Here is a 22,113-nt window from a genome sequence, read left to right as displayed (position 1 = left end):
GTGTGATTGATTCACTTTATTGCAATATTCACTTTGTGTGGTGGTCGTGAACCAAACCTACAATGTCTCCCAGGTATACCTGCATGTTTTCTAAAAGGTGGAAAACAAACCTAGAATGTAATAACAGTCTCATACCAATATTAGTTTTTTGAAGTTTCTAGTAAATATTTCATTCCTTAAAATAATCTATTAAAACTACATAGTATTCAAAAAATACCAATGTTAGTTTTCCAAATATTTTTTATAATTTTGACAGTTAAAAACTGTGTTTATTTCAGACACTTAACTGTGTACTGTGAATTCATGATGCTGCTTTACATTTCTTCTTCACTGACTACTGCAAATATTCTTAACTTTTGCCAGAAATTTTAATAGAACATGCCTGGAATTCAGATGAAATATATTTAGAAACTTCAACTTTTAATGATACAACTCTTGAGCACCTTTGCATCCAAATTTTGTCTTGCTACCAATAATAAACTACAATATTTTTGTTTTCATTCCAAGAATAAAGATTACTTTTTCTTAGTCTGCACTGAACATATATGTATATATGTATATATATATATTTATAAGGTGCTGTAGACTTTAAATTCTTCAAAATATCAGAAGATGTTCTAAATTGCAGTTTATTACTGACATTTTTTTCACTGTACCCCTGCAAATTCAAAAGATTTGTTTACAATACTTAAAAGAAATGATAAACTTTTTCGTACTAGAACATTTACTATTAATCATAGGACATATCAAGGTCATTTTTATGCTACTTGATAATTAGTGGGACCTATGTCACTATTTTAACAACTGACCACATTGACACATATCAGCTGAATATCAGCTTTGGGGTGGAGAATTTAAAACTAGTATAACAGGGGTTCAGAACACACCTTTAAAACTACAGTACATTAAGCCTTGGTATAACGTTCCAGTTGACTTAATATGAATCTAGCCCAACAAATAAAGCGAAGAATAGATGGTGGAGGCAGAGAAGGAAAAGTAAAAGCCTGGGGAAAGCAGAGAATAGAGGGCTGAGAGTTCTTTTCGGCCACTGTTGGGAGTATGGCCAGTGCAGAAATTTTATGAACCAGTCAAACCTCATCAGTGTAATGTGACAGACAGATATCACACCAGCTGTCCAATTAATAAGACCAAATGTCTAATCAAAAACAACACCAGAGCATTCTGGGAATTAATGTATTCTGGGCATCAGTACCATGAAGTATTGATACAAGAACGATATAGAATTGGGAAGAAAAGAATGGGGAAATAGGTATTATAAGGTCAAGATTACCCCACTAGCATAGAGATGGAGGCATAAAATTATTTCCCTTATATTTCTGTTACTGACTTCCTGGCGAAACAAACAATGTGTCAATAGGAAAGGAGAGGCCACAGGCATATTTTATGTTGCTAAGGAAGACAGGGCTGCTGACCACCCACCCCAGAGTTGTTATATGGATACACAATCAGTGAGGGTAATGTTTAGATGATACAAGGAGGGACACACACTAGTGAGGCCAAGGATTCAAAGGGGATCTAGGTGAGACAGGAGAGAACCAAGGTATTCAAGGAGATAGGTTGCTTATGCACCAAAGGACTTTAGAAAGGGCTGGGCATTTGAATAAATCTAACTTAAGAATACTGAGCCCCCCCACCCCCACCCAAGTAGAAGCTTTGTAAAGAAGCTACCAAACAAAAATTCAAAAGGAATTTCAGTTAAAAAAAGAGAGAGGAGGAGGGGGAGAGAGAGGAAAGTCTAAGACTAGGGGAGCAAGCTGCAGGCAAAGGACAAATGACAGTATGTTGTTTCAGGAGTGATACCAAAATCAAAGAAACTTTAAATTGTGTTTGCCTTGGAAGTTACCAATGGGTGACTGGAGCAACCCTCCATGGTGCTTTAATTATATGACAAGCAAAAGCTAAGCTATTAGAATTGCCCAAGAAGAACTACTATTTTTATGTATTATGATATAATATTTTAAAGGTAATGGCAGCCCAAAGAATAATATCTATGTTTAAATTACATTTAAGTGATTTAATATTGTACTTAGAATGCATTCAGATTTAATCAGATCCAATGTTCACGTGGATCTCCATGATACTTATTTTTCTTAATTAAAAGATATTAGGGGGAGGAAGGGATGGGTATATACAAACACAACGAGTAAGATGCACAACGTTTGGGGGATGGACACGCTTAAAGCTCTTATGGGAGGGGCAATATATGTAACTTTAACACTTGTACCCCCATAATATGCTAAAATTAAAAAAAAATTTTTTAAGATATCAGAAAATTAAAGAAGACATAAAAAAAATACAATGAACTACCATGTTCATGAACTGGAAGAATTAATATTGTTAAAATGACTGTACTACCCAAAGCAATCTACAGAGTCAATGCAATTGTTATCAAAATACCAATGACATTCTTCACATAAAGAGAAAAAAATACTAAAATTTGTATGGAACCACAAAAGACTATGAATAGCCAAAGCAATCCTGAGCAAAATAAAGCAGGACGTATCACACTACCAAAATTCAAATATATTAAAAAGCTATGGCAACCAAAATAGCATGACAGTGGCATAAAAAGAGACACAGAACAATGAAACAGAATAAAGAACACAGAAATAAATCTACACACTTAGTCAACAAAGGTGCTGAGAACATAAATTGGAGAATAGACAGTCTCTTCAATAAATGGATAAAATGGTGCTAGGAAAACTGGATATCCGTATGTAGAAGAATGAAACTAGACCCCTATCTCTCACCATATACAAGAATCAACTCTACATGGATTAAAGACTTAAAATATAGGACCTGAAACTATAAAACCACTAAAAGAAAATATAGGGCAAGCGCTTCAGTACACTGAACTGAAAGAAGATTTTATGAATAAGACTCAAAGGCACAGCCAAAAACAAACATAGACAAATGGGATTATACTAACCTAAAAAGCTACACAGCAAAGACAGCAAGTGAAAAGACAACCTATAGAATGAGAGAACATATTTGCAAACTAAAACTCTGGCAAGAGATTAATATTGAAAATGTACAAGGAATTCAAACAACTCAATAGCAAAGTAGTAATAATAGTAACAATACCATTAAAGAATGGGCCATCTGGTTCCACTTAGGAGTTGGGGGAAAAATGGGTCAATAATCTGAATAGAAATTTCTCAAAAGAAGACATACAAATGGCCAAAATGTATATGAAAAAATGCTCAACATCATTAGTCGCCAGAGAAATGCAAATCAAAACTACAATGAGATATCATCTCACCCCAGTTAAAATGGTTTTTATCAAAGACAGGCAATAATGAATGCTGGTGAGGATATGGAGAAAGAACCCTTGTACACTGTTGGTGGAAATGTAAATTAGTGCAACCACTATGGAGAAGAGTAGGAGGTTCCTCAAAAAACTAAAAATAGAACTACCATATAACCCAGCAATCCCACTGCTAGGTATATATCTAAAAGAAAGGAAATCAATTTATTGAAAAGATACCTGCACTTCCATGTTTATTGCAGCACTATTCACAACAGCGAAGATATGGAATCAACCTAAGTGTCCATTAGTGGATGAATGGATAAAGAAATTGTGGTATATATACAAAATAGAATATTATATAATCACAAAAAAGAATGAAACGCTGACATTTGCAACAACATGGATGAAAATGGAGAATATTATGTTAAATGAAACAAGCCAAGCACAGAAAGACAAATCTCACATGTTCTCACTCATATGTAGGAGCTAAATATTAAAACAATCTCATGAAGACAGCAAGTAGAATGAGGGTTACTAGCAACTAAGAATGGTAGCAGGGAGGAATCCTAGAACTTATTCCTCCTATCTAGCTGTAATTTTGTATCTTTTAACCAATTTCTTCCTATCTTCCCTTTCCCTTACCCTCTAGTAGCCACTATTCTACTCTATATTTTTCTATGAGATGAAGGTTTTTTAGCTTCTGCATACAAGTGAGAATATGTGGCTTATCTTCCTGCTCCTGGCTTCTTTCATTTAACATAATGTCCTCTAGGCTCATCCATGTTGCTGTGAATGATAAGATTTTATTCTTATTTATGGCTGAATAGCTTTCCATTATGTATTTATACATCCCATTTTCTTTATCAATGGGCATTTAGGTTGATTCCATGTCTTGGCTATTAAGAATTATGTTGGAATAAACATGAGGGTGCAACTATCTCTTTGACACATTGATTTCATTTCCTATGGATATATATCCAGTAGTGAGATTTCTGGATCATGTGGTAGTTCTGTTTATTTTGAGGAATCTCCATAATGGCTGCATTTGTTTACATTCCCACCAATGGTGTATGAATGTCCTTTTCTCCACATCCTTGCCAGTATTTGTTATTTTTTTTCTGTTTGATAATAGTCATTCTATTAATAACAGGTATGAGATGATCTCATTGTGGGTTTTTTTTGATGATTCAATGCTTTTAATAAACCAATATTTGGTTTTAAAAATGTATTTTCCTATATTATAAGATATATGTTGGTGGTAGCAGATGGAGAATGATCAGCTGCAGAGCCCCTGTGTGGAAACTCATTCTCCTCTCGTCAGAGGACCACCTTAATTCTTCTACCCTCTTTTTAGGAGAGCTCCCCAAATGCCCCTCAAACTGGTTTTATGCCCCTCTGACAATCATTTTTTTCTTAAATTTTTTATTTTTAATTATTATGGGTACATAATAGTTGTATGTACTTACAGAATAACATGTATCATGTTCTGATACAGGCATACAATGTGTACTAATCAAATCAGGGTAATTGGGATATCAATCACCTCAAGCATTTGTCATTTCTTTGTATCAGTAACATTTCAATTCCACTCTTTCAGTTATTTTAAAGTATAACATAATTTATCTAACTATAAATTTGTATAATTATAATGGATTTCCTTGTATTAGAAATAGTTATATCTGTTCTAAAAAAAATCTCATGAATTGTTTCCATTCTAGAGATACTGGTCAAGACCACTCTTTTATAGCTCACAAATCTTAGCAGATTAATGTCTTAAAATAAAAATCTTATTGGCTCTTCATGTATATTAGTCTCAAGTAACCAACTCACCTAAAAACCTATTCCAAACTTACTCTATTAATTGTCACACCTATAATTTTTTTTTTTAAATAAACCTTTGCTGAAATGGTCTTTTTTCACAATTATTAGAATGGAAACTCTCTCAATCTGTGGCATTAAAAATAACTTCATTAAAGGAATGAAACAAAGACAGTACATTATTATAGGCAAAATATCCCTGTTCAGATTATGCATCAATAAAGAAAAATTACAAGCATAAATAAATCAAAATTCTATGATTTGAAGAATAAAATCACCTATTTTGAGCAAGAACAAGACGTAAAAATTTCAATTGCCATTTACAAATTCCTTTTTCATTCTTCTACCTCAAATTATGAGCACAAAAAAATTACTAAATACTACAAAAGGACTTTTACAAAGGGTCACTATTTCATCAGATATTTCCAAGTGATAGCTGGATAAACAGTTCCTTATATGTAAGTATATTGGTTCTTACCTCCTGATTAAACTTATGTGCCATCTCATTAAGAAGTGAAGAGAAGAAGCTGGCATTTTGTAGTAGGACTCGACCCATAACTCCAAGATAGGTGGACATCACTACAGGATACCTCTGGCACAATCAAAATATAGCACATGTAAAATTTTGTTATGGTACAAGTATGAACAATAATAAATAATCATTGAAATTGTAACAATCAACAGGTATATAAAATAACAATATTCTCCTCCATATTACTTCTCTTTACAATGAACTGCCAATAGTGGCTGAGTTCTGATGTACTAAATGCATATATGGATTATGTGTACTAAATAAATTTATATAGACTGTATATGTATTAATATTATATATATGTGTATATAAGAAATAAATTTATCAATTTCATATTTATATTACTTTAAATGCTCCTAACATACACAGTTAATGTATTTTTTAAAGAGCTGAACTTAGAAAATAACCACTGGTTTAATATCAGGTTGTTAAATATGAAACGTCCGATTTTGCATCAAAAGTGCAGTTTATTATATTTCAAATAAGAAGCAGTACAATAAATCAAAGTATACACCTAAACTCTTGACACAGTTTTGCCACCTTAATGCTAGCTTATTTATGTCAGCAGCAAAGAAGCCTAGAGAACAAGTAGTGATGACATCGCAAAAGGTGTTTTCCATAGCTTGTTGAAAACTGAATATTTTTCTATGAAAGAAGTGGTCCAAAGCCTGGAAGAAGTGGCAGTCAGTTGGTACAAGGTCTGCTAAATATGGTGATGACAAAGTGTCCAAGTCCACCTTCTATGGTTTGAGCAGTATTGTTTGTGCAACAGTGATCCAGTGTTGTCTTGTAAGAGGACTGGCCTCTCTTGACCAATCTTGGTTGTTAATCACAAATGTCCTCATCATTTCATCCAATTGATTGCAATCGACTGACCAAGTTTCATGAAGCTGTAGGGGATAATACCAGCACTGGACCACCAAACAGACACCATTAGTTTTTTGGAGGAATATTCAGTTTGGGATTGTATTTTGGCACTTCATCTTTATTCAACCATTGTGCCAAACGCTCTGATTTTCAAAAAGAATCCATTTTCATCACATGTAACAATACGGCATACAAATGGTTTGCCTTATGCCGTGACTACAAAGAGGTACGCTTTGAGACAATTTCTCTTCTGACACTCATTTTAATTCATGCAGAACCCATCTATCCAGCTTCTTTACCTTGTCTATTTGTTGCAAATGGTCCAATATTGTTGGAATAATAACATCAAACCTTCCTGCTAATTCACATGTAGGCTGAGATGGATTCGCTTCCACTACAGCTTTCAGCTCACCATTATCCGCTTTGGTCTCAAGGTTGCTCATGTGGCTCATTTTCAAGATTAAAATCACCAGAATGGAACATCTCAAACTATCAACGTACTGTGAGTTCACCAGCCACATCCTTTGCAAACACTTCTTTGATATTTCAAGCTGTCTGGGCTACACTGGTTCCACGATGGAACTCATATTCAAAACAACATGAATTTTTAACTTATCCATGGTTTCACAAAAAATGCTCTAAAAAAAATCTGAAAGATAACCACTAGCCAAACCTTGCATTTGAAAGACTGAGAATGTACCTTCACAATAAAAATAAAACAAGAAGTGTCAAAGTGAAATGTCAAAGATATCAACTGTTAAGCTTAACATTTAAGGAAATCGGACATTTCATATTTAACCTAATATATTCATTCTCTAACATCACTAGCATCATTTTTCTCCCCTCATATTCTCAATAGTCAAGCATTGGAATTACGCCATTAACCATTCCTCTACTTCAAATCATTGTGTATGAATACACATGCCTATGAATTAAAGAGATGAAATGTCAAAGAAAATCTACACTTCCCTGTGTGGAGCAGGAAAAAGTAAAGTTATGTAAACTAGCTGATAGTTTACATAATTTAATCTAAATTGATCTAAATGACAAAACTTTCTTTTTACAAATAATGTGCCCATGAAGAAAAACTATTAAAAATAGAACCCTAGAGTGCAATACTACCTTAAGAACAATCTTACCTCTCCTTCTATAATACCCCTGAAAACACAGGGTAAAATTGGTTGAAACATTTGTGGACCTAATACTGGGTTCACTTTAAGGGCATTTTCCACAACCTAAAAACCAGAAAGATACACTGGTGAATACTCAATACTGCCAGTCATTGCTTCATGCAAAACACAGGTAAGAAAACAATGTACTAAATTAAATATTATAGACCAAATTTGAAAGAACATACAAGCACATGGGGTATGCAACATCCTGGCATTAGACATACTTTCATAAGATAATCCATTTAAAAATTTAAGTTTGATGTAAAGTATATAATATTAATATTTAGACATACATCTTACATAGAATTATACTTAATCATATTATGATAACATAGATATATTCTGTTAATGTAATTCTTACCCTTGCAATTTAAACAAATAACCCTTAAAGACTGTTGTACTAACACAGGCAGCAAAAGGCATTTAAAAAGTATTGGATTTTAATAGTGAAAAAGGAAATTAGTAACATTGTCACTGTCCAAATTAAATCTACATTTAAGTTTATAAATAAACTGGAGGGGAAATGGTATTTTTCACATACACTCTAAATTTATTAAATTAGAAATCATATTTCATTTATAATTACACAGATTATTAGACATAAATATTGACTATTACATTAGAAAACTTGAGGATGGGGCACAGTGGCTCACACCTGTAATCTTAACACCCTGGGAGGTCAAGGCAGGAGGATTGATTGAGCTCAGGAGTTTCAGACGAGCCTGAGCAAGAGCAAGAGCAAGACCCTAACCCTACTAAAAATAGAAAAATTAGCCAGGGGTCATGACCCGCACCTATAATACCTGCTACCTGGGAGGGTGAGGCAGGAGGATCATTTGAGCCCAGGAGTTTGAGATTGCAGTGAGCTATGATGACGCCACTGCGCTCTACCCAGGGGGATGGAGTGAGACTCTATGTCAAAAAAAAAAAAAAACCCGAAGAAGAAAAAGAAGAAAACTTGAAATAGAAATTACTTTTTATATGAATGAAATGTTCCTTCTATAATGAAAATTGGTGAGCATGAAATTCAAAGTGAAATGGGATTTTTTTTTGTTTGTTTATTTTTATTTTACTTTTTAGGGAGAGAGGAAAGCAATAGTTCAGTAAAAAGCAATGAGGGCCAAGAAGGACATCTACTTCACACTTCCAGACCAAGGGCTTGAGAGGTAGGAAAGAAAACAGACACCATCTGAGAGTTGTGAGCAAGTCCTAGCGTCTGAGCACAGCCAAGTTTTCCTTATGACTCCAGTAATGTTTCTCAAGTGAGACATCCATTTACCATGCACAACTATCTCATGCATTGAGGGGCTTTTAACAACTCCTGTGTCTGCTCACAGCAGGCTAATAGTGTGCTCCAAACACTGTGACAATCACAAACACCTCCATGTGTTTCAAAACATTCCCATGGTATGCAAGTAGCATCCATGGTAGATAGTATTCTCCAATTTTAAGTAAGAAATGAAGACAATGTCCAAAATCAAGACTAAAAGTATAGAAACCTTTATGTAGGCCAAGCACTATGCTACCTACTAAGAGATAATAATTCCTGATTAAAAGCAAGAAGAGATAAGATTCAGAACAAAATTAAATCTGGCCTAAATAAGGTTTAATTTTTGAAAAAAATTAGATCTGAGAAGAAAAGAGATGAACACAGAGAATATGCAGATAAGCTAGTACACTGAAAGAGCAAGGTAGATAATAACAGTATTTATCTGTGAGTAGAAAGTAAGGCAACCTGCTGATTGTTAAACAAACATTTAATTGTATTCCCTCCTAAAACTCCACTAAGATTACAGTAAAAGGATTTGGGGGTGTGGAGAATAATTTTAAAAGACAAACGGAATGAGAGACAAACTCTACAAGCAAGAAACAAGAAATTCAAGAGAAAACTGACTCATTAGATCAAAGAACACTAAGAAACAACCAGACTTATATATTCTCTTCCCTTCTCTTCTCCCAAAACCACAGGAATTAGCAGCATTATATGCCTTTGGTAAGAAGAAAGGAGAAGCTAAAAATAAGAAGAAAATAAAGATGACTGAAAATGAAGAAAACAAGAAAATAATTAGATTGGTTAAAAGTCTAAGAAACAGAGTCCCAGATATTTTCAGTTATGCATGTTTGCACAACTGACCCCACCCCAGGAGAAGTCTATATTTTCTACAAAAGGGATTGCTTACAGACTAAAAGAGACCATCAGTGCCCATATATTAACATGATGAATTTAAATAAACCTACATTAATACACATGATTGTAAAGTTTCAGAACATGAGGAATAAACAGCAGCAGCTATAACCTTACAGTAGCAGCTGGGAGAAGGGAGTGAGCATGGCTCTGGAAAAGAATACCTGGTGTGTCTAAACACAATGAACTCAGACATCTGTCAGAGTTTAGTATATGTAAAAAATTACACTGAAAAATGACATAATGTTACTTCCAGGGAATACACAATGTTTTATAGAAAAGGAGAAGTAATCACAGCTAACTACATGTCTCAGCTTTGAAATAGGAAATTTAGGAAGCATAATATGAACACTGAATACTGATGTAACAAAAATGTTAATATGACTTTATTTGGAGGATGAAGGTGCAGAGGAGATACAACGGGTAATTCAACAGATATTACCTAAAATTAACAACTCATGAAGGAACAACACAGGGATGTTATTTACAAATAAAGGCACATACAAAACAACTTGCTACAAGCAATAAAAGTAGTTGTATCTGTGCAATGAAAAATGTGTGACAAGGGGACTGCTGACTATAATTTTTTAAAGAAATCTTATACATCTAGTTGACCCTAAACTATGTTATATAATACTGATTTAAATATTTAATAAAATTAGATTTGATGAGAATTTATGGCAATATATAGCTAGCTGTGGCGAGCCCTAATCCATAAGAATCCTTATAGGTTTTTTTGCTGGACGGGGGGAGTGTCAGAATTAACATAAGGGGTATACCTTTGTATATACAGTGACTATTGTGTAAAGGACACACAAATATTTCAGGGCTAAAATGGAGTCTTTTCAACTGTCTGTAAAAAGATCAGGAACCATAACTAAAGAAGATGAGATTGTTTTTGAAAAATATGCAGAAAAATGCCATCATCAGACTTGGGGATAGGGGTTGTGGAACAAAAATCAAGAGAAAATCAAGAAGCAGAACTGACAATATATAGAAGAAATGTTGAACAGTATACCAAAAGTATAAAAGTCTTGCATTGCTCCTCGTTTTCCTGTTTGGTCAAAGGGATACAATTATGGTCCCAATGATGGTAACAAAGCTCCATTTTGAATACTGAATTTGAGATGCTTGTGGGAAATCCACAGGAAATGCTCCTATATTATCTCTTTTATACTGAAAAATTCCAGATCCTAATAACCTTATTTGTTTCTACCTACTTACTATGTGTATGTCTACACACGCACGCGCGCGCACACACACATTTCAAAGTGGCAATACCAATATTATTGATAACAACAACACTACTGAGTGTAATTTTAAATTTATTTTCTTTTATTCTAATGTTATATCCCACCAGGGATATACATGTAAGATACTATGTGTTAAAATTATTTGAAATATTCTTCTTAGATTACTATGCCACCAACATCATAATAGGTAGATTCAGATGTTTTTATCTTTAGAAACTGCTTTTTCTTTTTTTTAATGATGTAAAACATCTACATGATTGATTTCAAACTCTAAAGTATAAAAGAGATGTAATGTACATCCTGAAAGATGTAGCTAGCTAGCTTCCATCCTCTCTCCCTCTTCCTGCTAGACGGCTACTTTTATTAACTAGGTTTATTCTTCCATTGTTATCTTTCCTCCACTCTTTAAACAAAAGAAAACTGTGGACGCTATTCTTTGTTTATATTCTCAAAATCACTTTAAAGCTGTATACTGAGATCATTTCTTTTTAAAGCTACACAGTACTCCACTATACAGCTGAATAAGCTTTGGTACCTCTAAATCATCCAATCATCTATTACGGATTGATTTTTAACAGCATTTTCTTATGACAAATAGATTTTAGTTTTCATCCATCCCTTTTCTCAATATGCCTGCAACAGATTATTTTTTAAACCCCTGTGGATTTTAGTTTGTGCTGAGAACTAAACTTTCTTAATTTAGGCTTATACTACATGCAGTTATTAAGCGCATGGATGCAGACATCAGAATATCTACATTTACATCACAGCTCCAACACTTACTAGCTGTGTGACCTTGAGCAGATTATTTACCACTTTGTGATTTAATTTCTCATCTATAAGACTGAAGAAAGGAATAGTACTATTGTCACAGGTTTATGTGAAGATTAAGTGAACTCTACATGTTACATGCTTAGAAATGCACAGCACATAATAAATGCTAGGATTAGTTATTATTATTATAGAATAAATTATACCTTAAAAATATTTATATGATCTTAAGCCTTCCTTATCACAGTGAATGAAAGCAACTTAATAATGCTTGATACAACCATGAGAGAAAGGAGAATTTCAAAACTCAAAGTATTATGTGTATATATTGACAATTTTCAAATTAAAGAAACGTTAACAATTTAAATTTGAGTATTTTTAGAATATAATTGTATTCATCTAAATAACTTATTCCAAGTCACAGAATATAATAAAGTCTATTTTTGTTCTAAGCCATTTGCTCCTAAAGCAGGCATACTGGTCTCCCCATCCGATTTTCATAACATTGCAATTTTATGCTTCAAAGAACAAAGAAGTTACTTGCAGAAATTAATTTAACAGTGACATTTAGTCAAAAATATATTTAAAATGTTACATAGCATACTATAATAAGAAACAGTATCTGAGAGATATTAAAAATGAAAATAATGAGCTAATATTAAAGACCATTATTATAGCTATAATAGAACTGAGAACAGAGAAATACCAAAAATTTTGAGAGCTCTCCCAGCCTTCAAATACAGGCACTGTCCTAAAATATTCCTTAACATAAAAATGTAAGTAATTTATTCATAATAACTAGTATATTCCTACTATTTAATATTCATTTATTAAATGACATCAAATTTATGAGATTCAAATCAAACATTCAGCTTCAGCTATAGTTAATATTTATACAAAAATACTGTTTTGAACACATGTTATCAGATTCCCAATTTTTAACTCAAGTATTTATATCCTATTAATAACTTACTACTGGCACACTTACAGAGAAATTGGCTTAGTCTGTAACTTGTATTAAACGTTACAAATATTTGACTATATTTGGAAGGTGATTGATTTGTGTTAAATCATTCAACCAAAAATCATTAAGTATATAACTGAGGGAGTCATCACCTTTTTATATTTCAAATGAAAAGAAAGAAGAAATAGGTCTGCTAAAATTATAAGGGTAGTGTTGTATATAGTAAGCTAATTTGGAATTTTCAATAATAAAAAAAATTTAAAAGACTGTGTTATTCTGAAAAGCAAAAAAGAATGAGATACAATTAATTTTAAAGAGCCAGATAAGATCCACTTTTTTTTTGAGACCGAGTCTCGCTTTGTTGCCCAGTGAGTGCCTTGGCATCAGCCTAGCTCACAGCAACCTCAAACTCCTGGGCTCAAGCAATCCTGTTGCCTCAGCCTCCTGAGTAGTAGCTGGGACTACAGGCATGTGCCACCATGCCCGGCTAATTTTTTCTATATACTTTAGTTGGCCAATTAATTTCTTTCTATTTATAGCAGAGACAGGGTCTCGCTCTTGCCCAGGCTGGTTTCGAACTCCTGACCTTGAGCAATCCGCCCACCTCGGCCTCCCAGAGTGCTAGGATTACAGGCGTGAGCCACCGCGCCCAGCCTACAGTTCTTGATAATAATACACTATCATTCTGTAAGCCAGCTGCTAACTTTTAAAAGTAAATTTAATGAATGTACTTTTATTTCATATAAGCATTTATGTAGAAGAAATGTCAAAGAATAAGTGAGAACAATGTGGCTTGTTTTTCTATAGCCAAAGATTTTAGCAGCTAAACAAATTATTTGGCCTACAAGTTTATTAGCCTATTTTCCCCAAAGGGAGATTGTATAATGTACATGTAACAGCTACATAATTTTATTATATAATTAGATAAAATTACCCACCTCTTATATCAGCTTATTACATGCTAAGCACTGTTGTAGGTGCTTTATATACATAAGTTTAAGTAATTTTCACACATCCACCTTAGGAAATAGGTAAAGTCATCATTCCCATTTTATAGATGGAAAGTGACAAACAAACATAAATTGCCCACACCACAGAGCTATGAAGCAGCAGAGCCAATATTCTAACCCTGGAAATCTCACTTCAGCGTATAGTTTTACCTGCTATGCTATACTCCCTCTATTTTGTGAGAGTGTAATTAAAAAGTAAGAAGGAACTAAATATTTTCCTTAGGACACCCTAAAAACTTGTCTCATTTTTGAAGGATGTTTCACAATGCCCATTCCAAATAATTCACTAGTTTAATATTAATATCTTTCAACAATTACTTTAATATTGTTGCAGAAACCACCCCCCCACCAAAAGTTTCAATTCAAATTTGGTCTGGGAGGAGTTTTGACTGTGAGAAATAGCCTTTTCTTAATCACTTAGAGTATGTGAATTATAATTTAACAGAGAATTTCAGATACTGCATATTTACAGATTAAAATAATCATTTGATATAGCTCCTTATATAATAATGAGGGAACTGAAGCCCAGAGTATATTCAAGATGTATGTAAGTAGCAGAGCTGGGTGTGCAAACCAACATATACAGGTCAAGGAGAGAATTTCAAATTGACCTTAGTGCACTTGAGAAGGGGCATTTCCACTGGATGTGCAATCTTAACATAAAAATTATTGACTCCCTGCCTTTCAAATCACTTACTATGTATGTATTCAGAGAAAATAGAGTACATACTTGGTGAACTTTGGATAATGGAGAGAAATTCACAGTCTAGTAGAGGAGAAATTTAAAACACACACACACTAAAAAAAAAATCTATCAGGCAATATCAAAATGACATGGCAATTTTCTCCTATTTCGATCACTCCCACACTGCCTATCACTTTTTCCTGGAGCGGTCAGAATAAAGACCAAAGTGCCAGCTCCCTGTTATCTCCTCTACCTCCAGAGAAGAAATTGTCACCAAGGCAAAAGATGAACCTGAGATTGTATAAAACTGATGAAGTCCCTCAATATAATTATATTGCCACTATGTCACTTTGGTAAAGGTATAAATATAATAAAAATTCACAAAAACACTTCAGTAAACATGTCTAGTTATAAGTACTGGAGCTAGGAGAATAGGCTGAAATTACTATGGGTGACAACTGACAGAAAAGTGGCTGTAGACCAGGCCTCAAGTATCAAAGGTCTCAATAAGCCACATGCATAGATTCCTGCTATTACCCCTTCCCAGTCCACATGCTTGGTAAAAGTGGCTTATACACCTACCTTTTAGTAAATTCCTTACTCTTAAATAAAATAAAGCAAACAAACAAACCAAAAAAACCCTAAAGAACCTATGAAATTAAAACCAAAGTGTTCTGCCATATTTTCACTCTTATTTACTGTCTTTGTAGTTTATAACATTATTTTGGTTTTAAATTTCTATCGTGACTCAAATATAAAACAGCAAAAATCAGAGAGAGTGCTACTCAGATCAGGTTCTGCTTACTGCCTCTCTATACACAAAAAGTAGTTTTTACATTTTAAGAGGAAGTCCTTCTTATGAGTTGAATTATGTCATCCAATAAGATATGCTGAATGTGACCTGTACCTGTGAATGTGACCTTATTTGGAAATAGTCTTTGCTGATGCAATCAAGGTAGTTAGGTTGGGTCCTTAATCCATTATGATTGGTGTCCTTATAGAAAAAAGAGAGATACAGAGACACTGAAGGAAAACAGCATGCAACAATGGAAGTAGAGATAGCATGATGTATCTATCTATCTATAAGCCAAGTAATGGCAAAGATTGCCCGCAATCACCAGAAGATAAGAGAAAGGCCTGGAACAGATTATCCCCTAGAGACTTCAGAAAGAGTATGGCCCTCCAAATATATTGATTTTGGATGACATAATTAATATAAATATTATAAATAAATTTCTGTTGCTTTAAGCCACCAAGGTTGTGGTACTTTGTTCTGGCCTCTCTAGGAAATTAATACAGTCCTTAAAAATCTCCTCAAGTTCTTTCCTTTCTCATCAATTTATATTTAACAGTTCAATAATGTGGCATATGATCCCTCCAATTTACAGACCCTAAAATTGTTTTAAATAACACCATCATCCCCATCTTCAACAGACAATGCTAACAGTACTTTCATGGCCTTTGTCTTGTTCACTTCTCTGCAGTATATAATGGTGGATTAGCCTGATTCACCTAGTAGGATTGCCAGAATTAGCAAATAAAAATATAGCCATGTAAGGTTTAACAACAGGGATATGTTCTAAGAAATGCACAGTTAGATATCTGATTTCATCCTATGCAAACATCATAGAGTGTACTTATACAAACCTAGATGGTAGAACCTACTGCTATAGGCTATACCAGTAGTAGTATAGTAGTATAGCCTACTGCTATAGATACCATATAGCCTAGGCTATGGTATAGCCTATTGTTCCTAGACTACAAACCTGTACAGCATGTTACTGTACTGAATACTGCCAGCAATGGTAACATAGTGGTAAGTATTAGTGTATCTCAACACAGAAAAGGCACAATAAAAATACCATATTATAATCTTAGGGGACCACCATCATATATGCGGTTCATCACTGCCTGAAATGTTAGGAGAAACATGACTGTATTATGTTCTATCTGGCAACCCTAACCCCTAACTCAACTTTTAAGACTCGGTTCCCATCTCAACTCCTTCTCCCTAAAAGAAAATGTGCTCTGCAAAATGCTGGGTTAGATGGCCACTTCTATACTTTCACAGCAATAAAAGCAAATAGCAATGGTTACCAGCAGAAAGCATTTTTGAAAATCACCTCTTTTTGTAAAAATGAGAAACTAATGTCCTATGTTCTACCTGAATTTTCAAAAAGTTCCCCAGGTGATTTTGAGATGCTTCTGACCCAGAACCACTACTGACATAAAACTGAATACTAATTGGTTGTTTACTTGTTTCCTATTCCCAACAGACGTAATTACTTAAAAGCAGGAACTACGGTTTTTCTATCACCTATGCCCAGCAGACAGAAGCATTGAATTCCAATACCAGGGGCTGGCAACCCATGCCCATGGCTCAAATCCACTGCATGATTTTTTAAATAAAGTATTATTTGGAACATGAATTTATAGCCTAAAAAACAAAACGAGAAAAAATAAAGTATTATTGGAACATAGCCACACTCATTCATTTGTATATTATTTAGGACTGCACTCATACTACAACAGTAGGCTTGAACAGCTAAGACAAAGGCTGTATGGCCCACAATGTCTAAAATATTTCCTATCTCATCTCTTACAGGAAAAAGTTATAATAGCTGAACCCTGGCCCATAGGGTGAATGACTGAATAATCAGCAAATGATACTTGAATGCAACCAATTGAAAAGTCAAATAAACCACATATATTTACAAGGATATCTAGAGTTTTATGTGTGTATAGTATCTCTGAAGTACAGAACCTTATAAGCTCAGACTGATGAAGACTTTCCTCAGATACACAACATCTAACATATTGATTAATACGAAATAAGAGTTTACGATCTGTATAAACTTTTACCCACTTAGTCCCCAAAGTATACTTTGGATTGCTGCTATAATCATTGTGATTAAATACATTTCTTACATTAAATTTCTCTAAGCAACCACTTTTTCATTTCACTGGTAGGAAGTTGAATTGTTTTTAGGATCTAAGGCAATGTCATGGTTTTTACATGGTTGAGTACTACTTTGTTATGACAGTAATGCCTCACCTAACCAGAATTCAGCTTTCTTATCTAACTTAGAACATAGCTCAGAAACTAGAAACAAAAAAGGGGATACTTTTAACATCTCCTCTCAAAGTTCATACATAAAGAATATATGTATGCCTTATGTATAAACGTGTACATGTAAAGATATATACATATGTGTACATGTAAAGATATATACACATATGTACATGTAAAGATATATTTTAATATACATACATTTGTGGGATTTGGGTTGTTTTTTTTTTTTTGAGACAGAGCCTCACTCTGTTGCCATGACTGAAATGCAACTTCGAACTCCTGGACTTAAGCAATCCTCCCCCCGCCCCCCCAGCCTCCTGAGTAGCTAGGATTATAGGCATGAGGCATCATGACCAGCTCAGTTCTTAAATATACATGATGTCAACAAACTTGGCACATAGCCAGCTCAAATGAAAACTACCAAATTATAAAGGGAAAAATCTGTCCCAATAGCAGACTAACAAAATGAAAGGCTGAGAAGTATCATATGTCACCAGTCATTGTACAATTTATAAAAGAATTAATCCTTGCTACACAAAGTAAGATCTCTAGGTAAGAAATACTCAATCAGCTCAGACCTTGTTACAAATCCGGAACTGCATTTTAACAAGATGTCCAGGTGATCTATATGCGCCTTCAAATTTGAGACCTCCTGTCCAGTGGTATTAAACTAACTGAATACTGCTAAAAGAAAACACCCTGTCCAGAATTATATCAAAGATGACAATACCTTGAGCACTTGAACTTGACCTTCTGTAGTAATTTCCTTTAACAGCTCACAAAAGGACTGACACAGACCTACTGCATATGTCTGAAATTCAATCAGAAATCAATATATACATAAGAGTATATCTACAATATTGAAAAATTCAATTTGAGACTCATTATAATCTATATAAGAATTATTAATAAATAGTAAAGGTTTAAGCATATAAAGTTCCAATCAGAATTCTTAGGAAAAGGAAAAAAGATTATACCTAATATAAAGTTTACTGATACTCTCACTCTTGTAGGAATATAAAGATATATTTATTTGTATACCACATTCTCTGTATTAAATAATAATAGAACTGTATGCATCACATCTGCCCTGCAGTGAGGAATGTTCAACCAATATTCTGTTCCCCAACACCCTGAAAATAATAGACAAATCTTAAACTTTGAAAGACACCTCTTCATTACAAATGAGAAATAATTTCTTATAATGTATAAACTACTGCAACATACCTGTAAAAATTCTGTTGATGATAAAAAGATATAACCATTGATGATCTTAAAGCAGGTTCTGAGATTTTCTGAACTTAGTTCTGCCAAAACAATAAATTTCAAAAAGGGGGGAACAAATTAGTTTAAATGAAGTGATTCATTTTTATTTAAAACTAAGTTATATACCCTTCTTTACAAATCTTTTCAGAGTCTTCTTTACAAATCTTTACAAATCTATTCAGACTACTATCTATCTAAAAACTCAGATCAACCTATAATTTAATGCTATCTCATTTACTTGTCAGTAGTTGAAACAATTTAGAAAATAAACAAACTCTGCCCTCTTTTTTCTTTCAGAAAAAAGCTAGATAACCATTTGACCCCACCTTTCAATTCGAACTAAGTCTTTAGTGCTACCATGATAAATATACAACTGAATCATTTTACCATCATATTTGACATCTGCTTAAATGGGTTCCCTCAATGAGCATTTATTGAGTGTTACTACACTGGCACTAAAATATGTTGTCTGACTTACAAAAAGATTTCCTCTATTAAATTCCAAAAAATCATATCATTTAGATATTCTCAATCCTTTGGTTTTATTCTTCAAATCTGCTCCCCTATAAAAACCTACACACAAAAAATGTTCTTAAACATGTAGTTACCAGAACAACATAGGAAAAGTATATTGTTCTTATTTCAAGTAGAAACTTTCAAAATAGAAACTATTTTGTTAATACTGAATATAAGCGAATGTTTATGCAGTGCTATTTTACATGTCTTGTTACATAAAATAGTATGATATAATACAGACTGTGTATATAAAATCACACAGATCAAATCACGATCCCAAAGTATTATCTATGCCTAAAATCTGCCATTCTTTATTGTAAATATTTTAGAAATGCTATTCTTGCAATAGGACAGATTTTTTTTTTATATTTTTTCTGGCAAAATATTAGCCTAGGCCTTTGGATGCTGTTTTAACTCATAACTAAGGAGAGTGAGAAGACATTCTATTCAGATTTGAATTTTCCATTTATTTTGGAAAAAAGAATGCAATCCTATCCCTAGCTCGAAATATCTCTTATTAAGGCAATAGTTCGTATATACTTTAGGATTTGACAGACTAGTTTTTAAAAAGTTGAGAGTGGGAAGGGGACAGAGAATGACTAGCTTGTTATTAACACTATGCTAATAAAAGACATTTTAAAAAATAACAAACTGCTATCTAATTATCTTTTTACAACAAAAGATAAAAATTTCAGGATAAAAGAGGCCTTTATAGCAGATAAAGTTATCCTTATGAGAAAGTACTGATTTTAAAAAGCATACAGCCTATCTCTTCTTACAGATATCTAAAAACCTATTCCTGGATCAATCTATACAAACAAATACCTGGGTGATTAAGTCACTGTACTGCTTTCTATGCCTCCACTATGCCTAGGATAGCTTTTATTAAATATTCTTGGGCATGTTAAAATCAGCAAATATTAAATATATTCATGTTGAAAATAGCCCTAAAAGAAATAAATTCATCTATTTTAAGGTGCTAAATGTTGTTCTTTTCATCCATGAGTTCCTAGTGAGAAGCTAAAGAAAAACTATTGTTTGGCTCTATCTAATACCAAAAAAAGTTATGCTCCAACCATGCAGGAGATCTGTATTTATTTTTAGATACTGAATAATTTAAGTCTATTGTTCTCAATCAGGGACAATTTGGGCCCTTATAAGACATTTGCCAATGTCCGGAAACATTTTTGGTTGCCATCACTAGCACCTGGTAGGTAGAAGCTGGGAATATTATTAAACATGCTACAATGCACAGGAAAGCCCTCCACAATAAAGAATTACCTGGCCCAAATGTCAACACAGTCAAGATTGAAAACCCTGCATCTAAGTGATTAGGTTCTTCTTTACACAGACTGCTGGACAGCTCTCAGGTAAACCTATGGCCCATCAAAGTATCTATTATAGTATGCTCTGTGAATATATATGATTGATATATATTGTTGTGATTTTATTTTATAATCTGTTCCTGTTTTTCTCTATGACTTTGCTCCTATTTTTAATTTGTATTTTCATTTTACATTATATTCCTTTAAATTTCTATAGAGAATGGGGAATGAATAAATTGTTAAATTATGTTATAGAAATTCAACAAGAATCTATTTAATGTTTAACAACATGACTACTTAATGCTTTAATTTGGGAAGTGCAACTAAACTAGTTTTTTCTTTTTATTCAAATCCTGATAAAACATGAAAGCTAAAATGTGTAACATAACGTATACTATCATGAATTCAGGTAGAGAAAAGTCCTTTCCAAACTAGACAGGAAGTTACCAGCAGAAAAATTTTACAGTTCAAGGAACATCAGTTTGGCATTCACAATAATATGGCCAAGAGCCACTCAGATGTTCATCTTGTTAAGTAATGAGAATACTAACAAAATCAGCATTATAAAATAGATTTAAAGGAAAACAACTATTAGAACTAAATTAAAGAATTACTTTAAGTTATACCCTCTAGTTCTACTTAAAATTTCTCAGGTTCTATTTACGCTTAGGAAACAGCATATAAAATGAATCTTAAGCCTTAGATTTACTCATACTTTATTAACATATCTTAAAAATCATTAACTTAAACATCTTAATGTGTTTAAGTGTTCGATACTGTTGGTTTTATATATTTTTAAATAAAATATAAAACTTCCTGCCAGTTATTTTATTTCTGCTCAGGAAAAAATAGCAATCATATTCATTTAAACAAGTTGTTAAAAATCATTGATTTAATTAACACAGAACATGTTTTGCCTGATACCAAAACTGAGTATTCATTTTGATCTATACTACTAAAAGATTAAAATAGCCAGGCATAGTCCTCGTATCTATAATGTCAGCAATATAGGTGACTGAGACAAAAGGACTACTGGAGCCCAGGAGTTTGAGACCAGCCTGGGCAAAATGGCGAGACCCTATCTCTACAAAAAAAAATTTTTTAAATAGCCAGGAATGGTGGCATGTGCCTATAGTCTCAGCTACTCAGGAGGCTGGGGTGAGATCACTTGAGCATAGGATTCAAAGTTTCAGTGAGCTATGATCATGCCACTATACTCAGCCTGGGCAACAGAGCAAGATCCTATTTCACTTTTTCATTCATAAACTAATTAATTAATTAAACATTCTGGCTATACTTAAATATATATTTAAAAACATATCTGAAAGAATGTACATACAGAAAGCTATCTGTCAAACAACATCAATTAGTTGTGTGATATTTAAACAAAAATAAAGGTAATACT

At 33.3% G+C, this 22,113-nt stretch overlaps 1 protein-coding gene across 1 annotated transcript in view; it reads right to left on the bottom strand.

The window, feature by feature from the left end:
- The window catches only part of IPO11 (importin 11), a 197,985-nt gene that overhangs the window by 69,892 nt on the left and 105,980 nt on the right, over positions 1-22,113 (bottom strand). The window contains exons 24-27 of the mRNA XM_012784031.3: positions 18,829-18,908; positions 18,332-18,412; positions 7,628-7,723; positions 5,568-5,681 (exon numbers count right to left, since the gene is read on the bottom strand). Coding sequence (XP_012639485.1) covers positions 5,568-5,681; positions 7,628-7,723; positions 18,332-18,412; positions 18,829-18,908 — 371 coding nt within the window. The remainder of the gene's footprint in view (positions 1-5,567; positions 5,682-7,627; positions 7,724-18,331; positions 18,413-18,828; positions 18,909-22,113) is intronic.

This window comes from Microcebus murinus, chromosome 11 (assembly GCF_040939455.1).
Source record: "Microcebus murinus isolate Inina chromosome 11, M.murinus_Inina_mat1.0, whole genome shotgun sequence".
Lineage (NCBI taxonomy): Eukaryota > Metazoa > Chordata > Mammalia > Primates > Cheirogaleidae > Microcebus > Microcebus murinus.
Note: the sequence above shows the minus strand (reverse complement) of the source record. Positions and strands in the feature narration are given on the sequence as shown.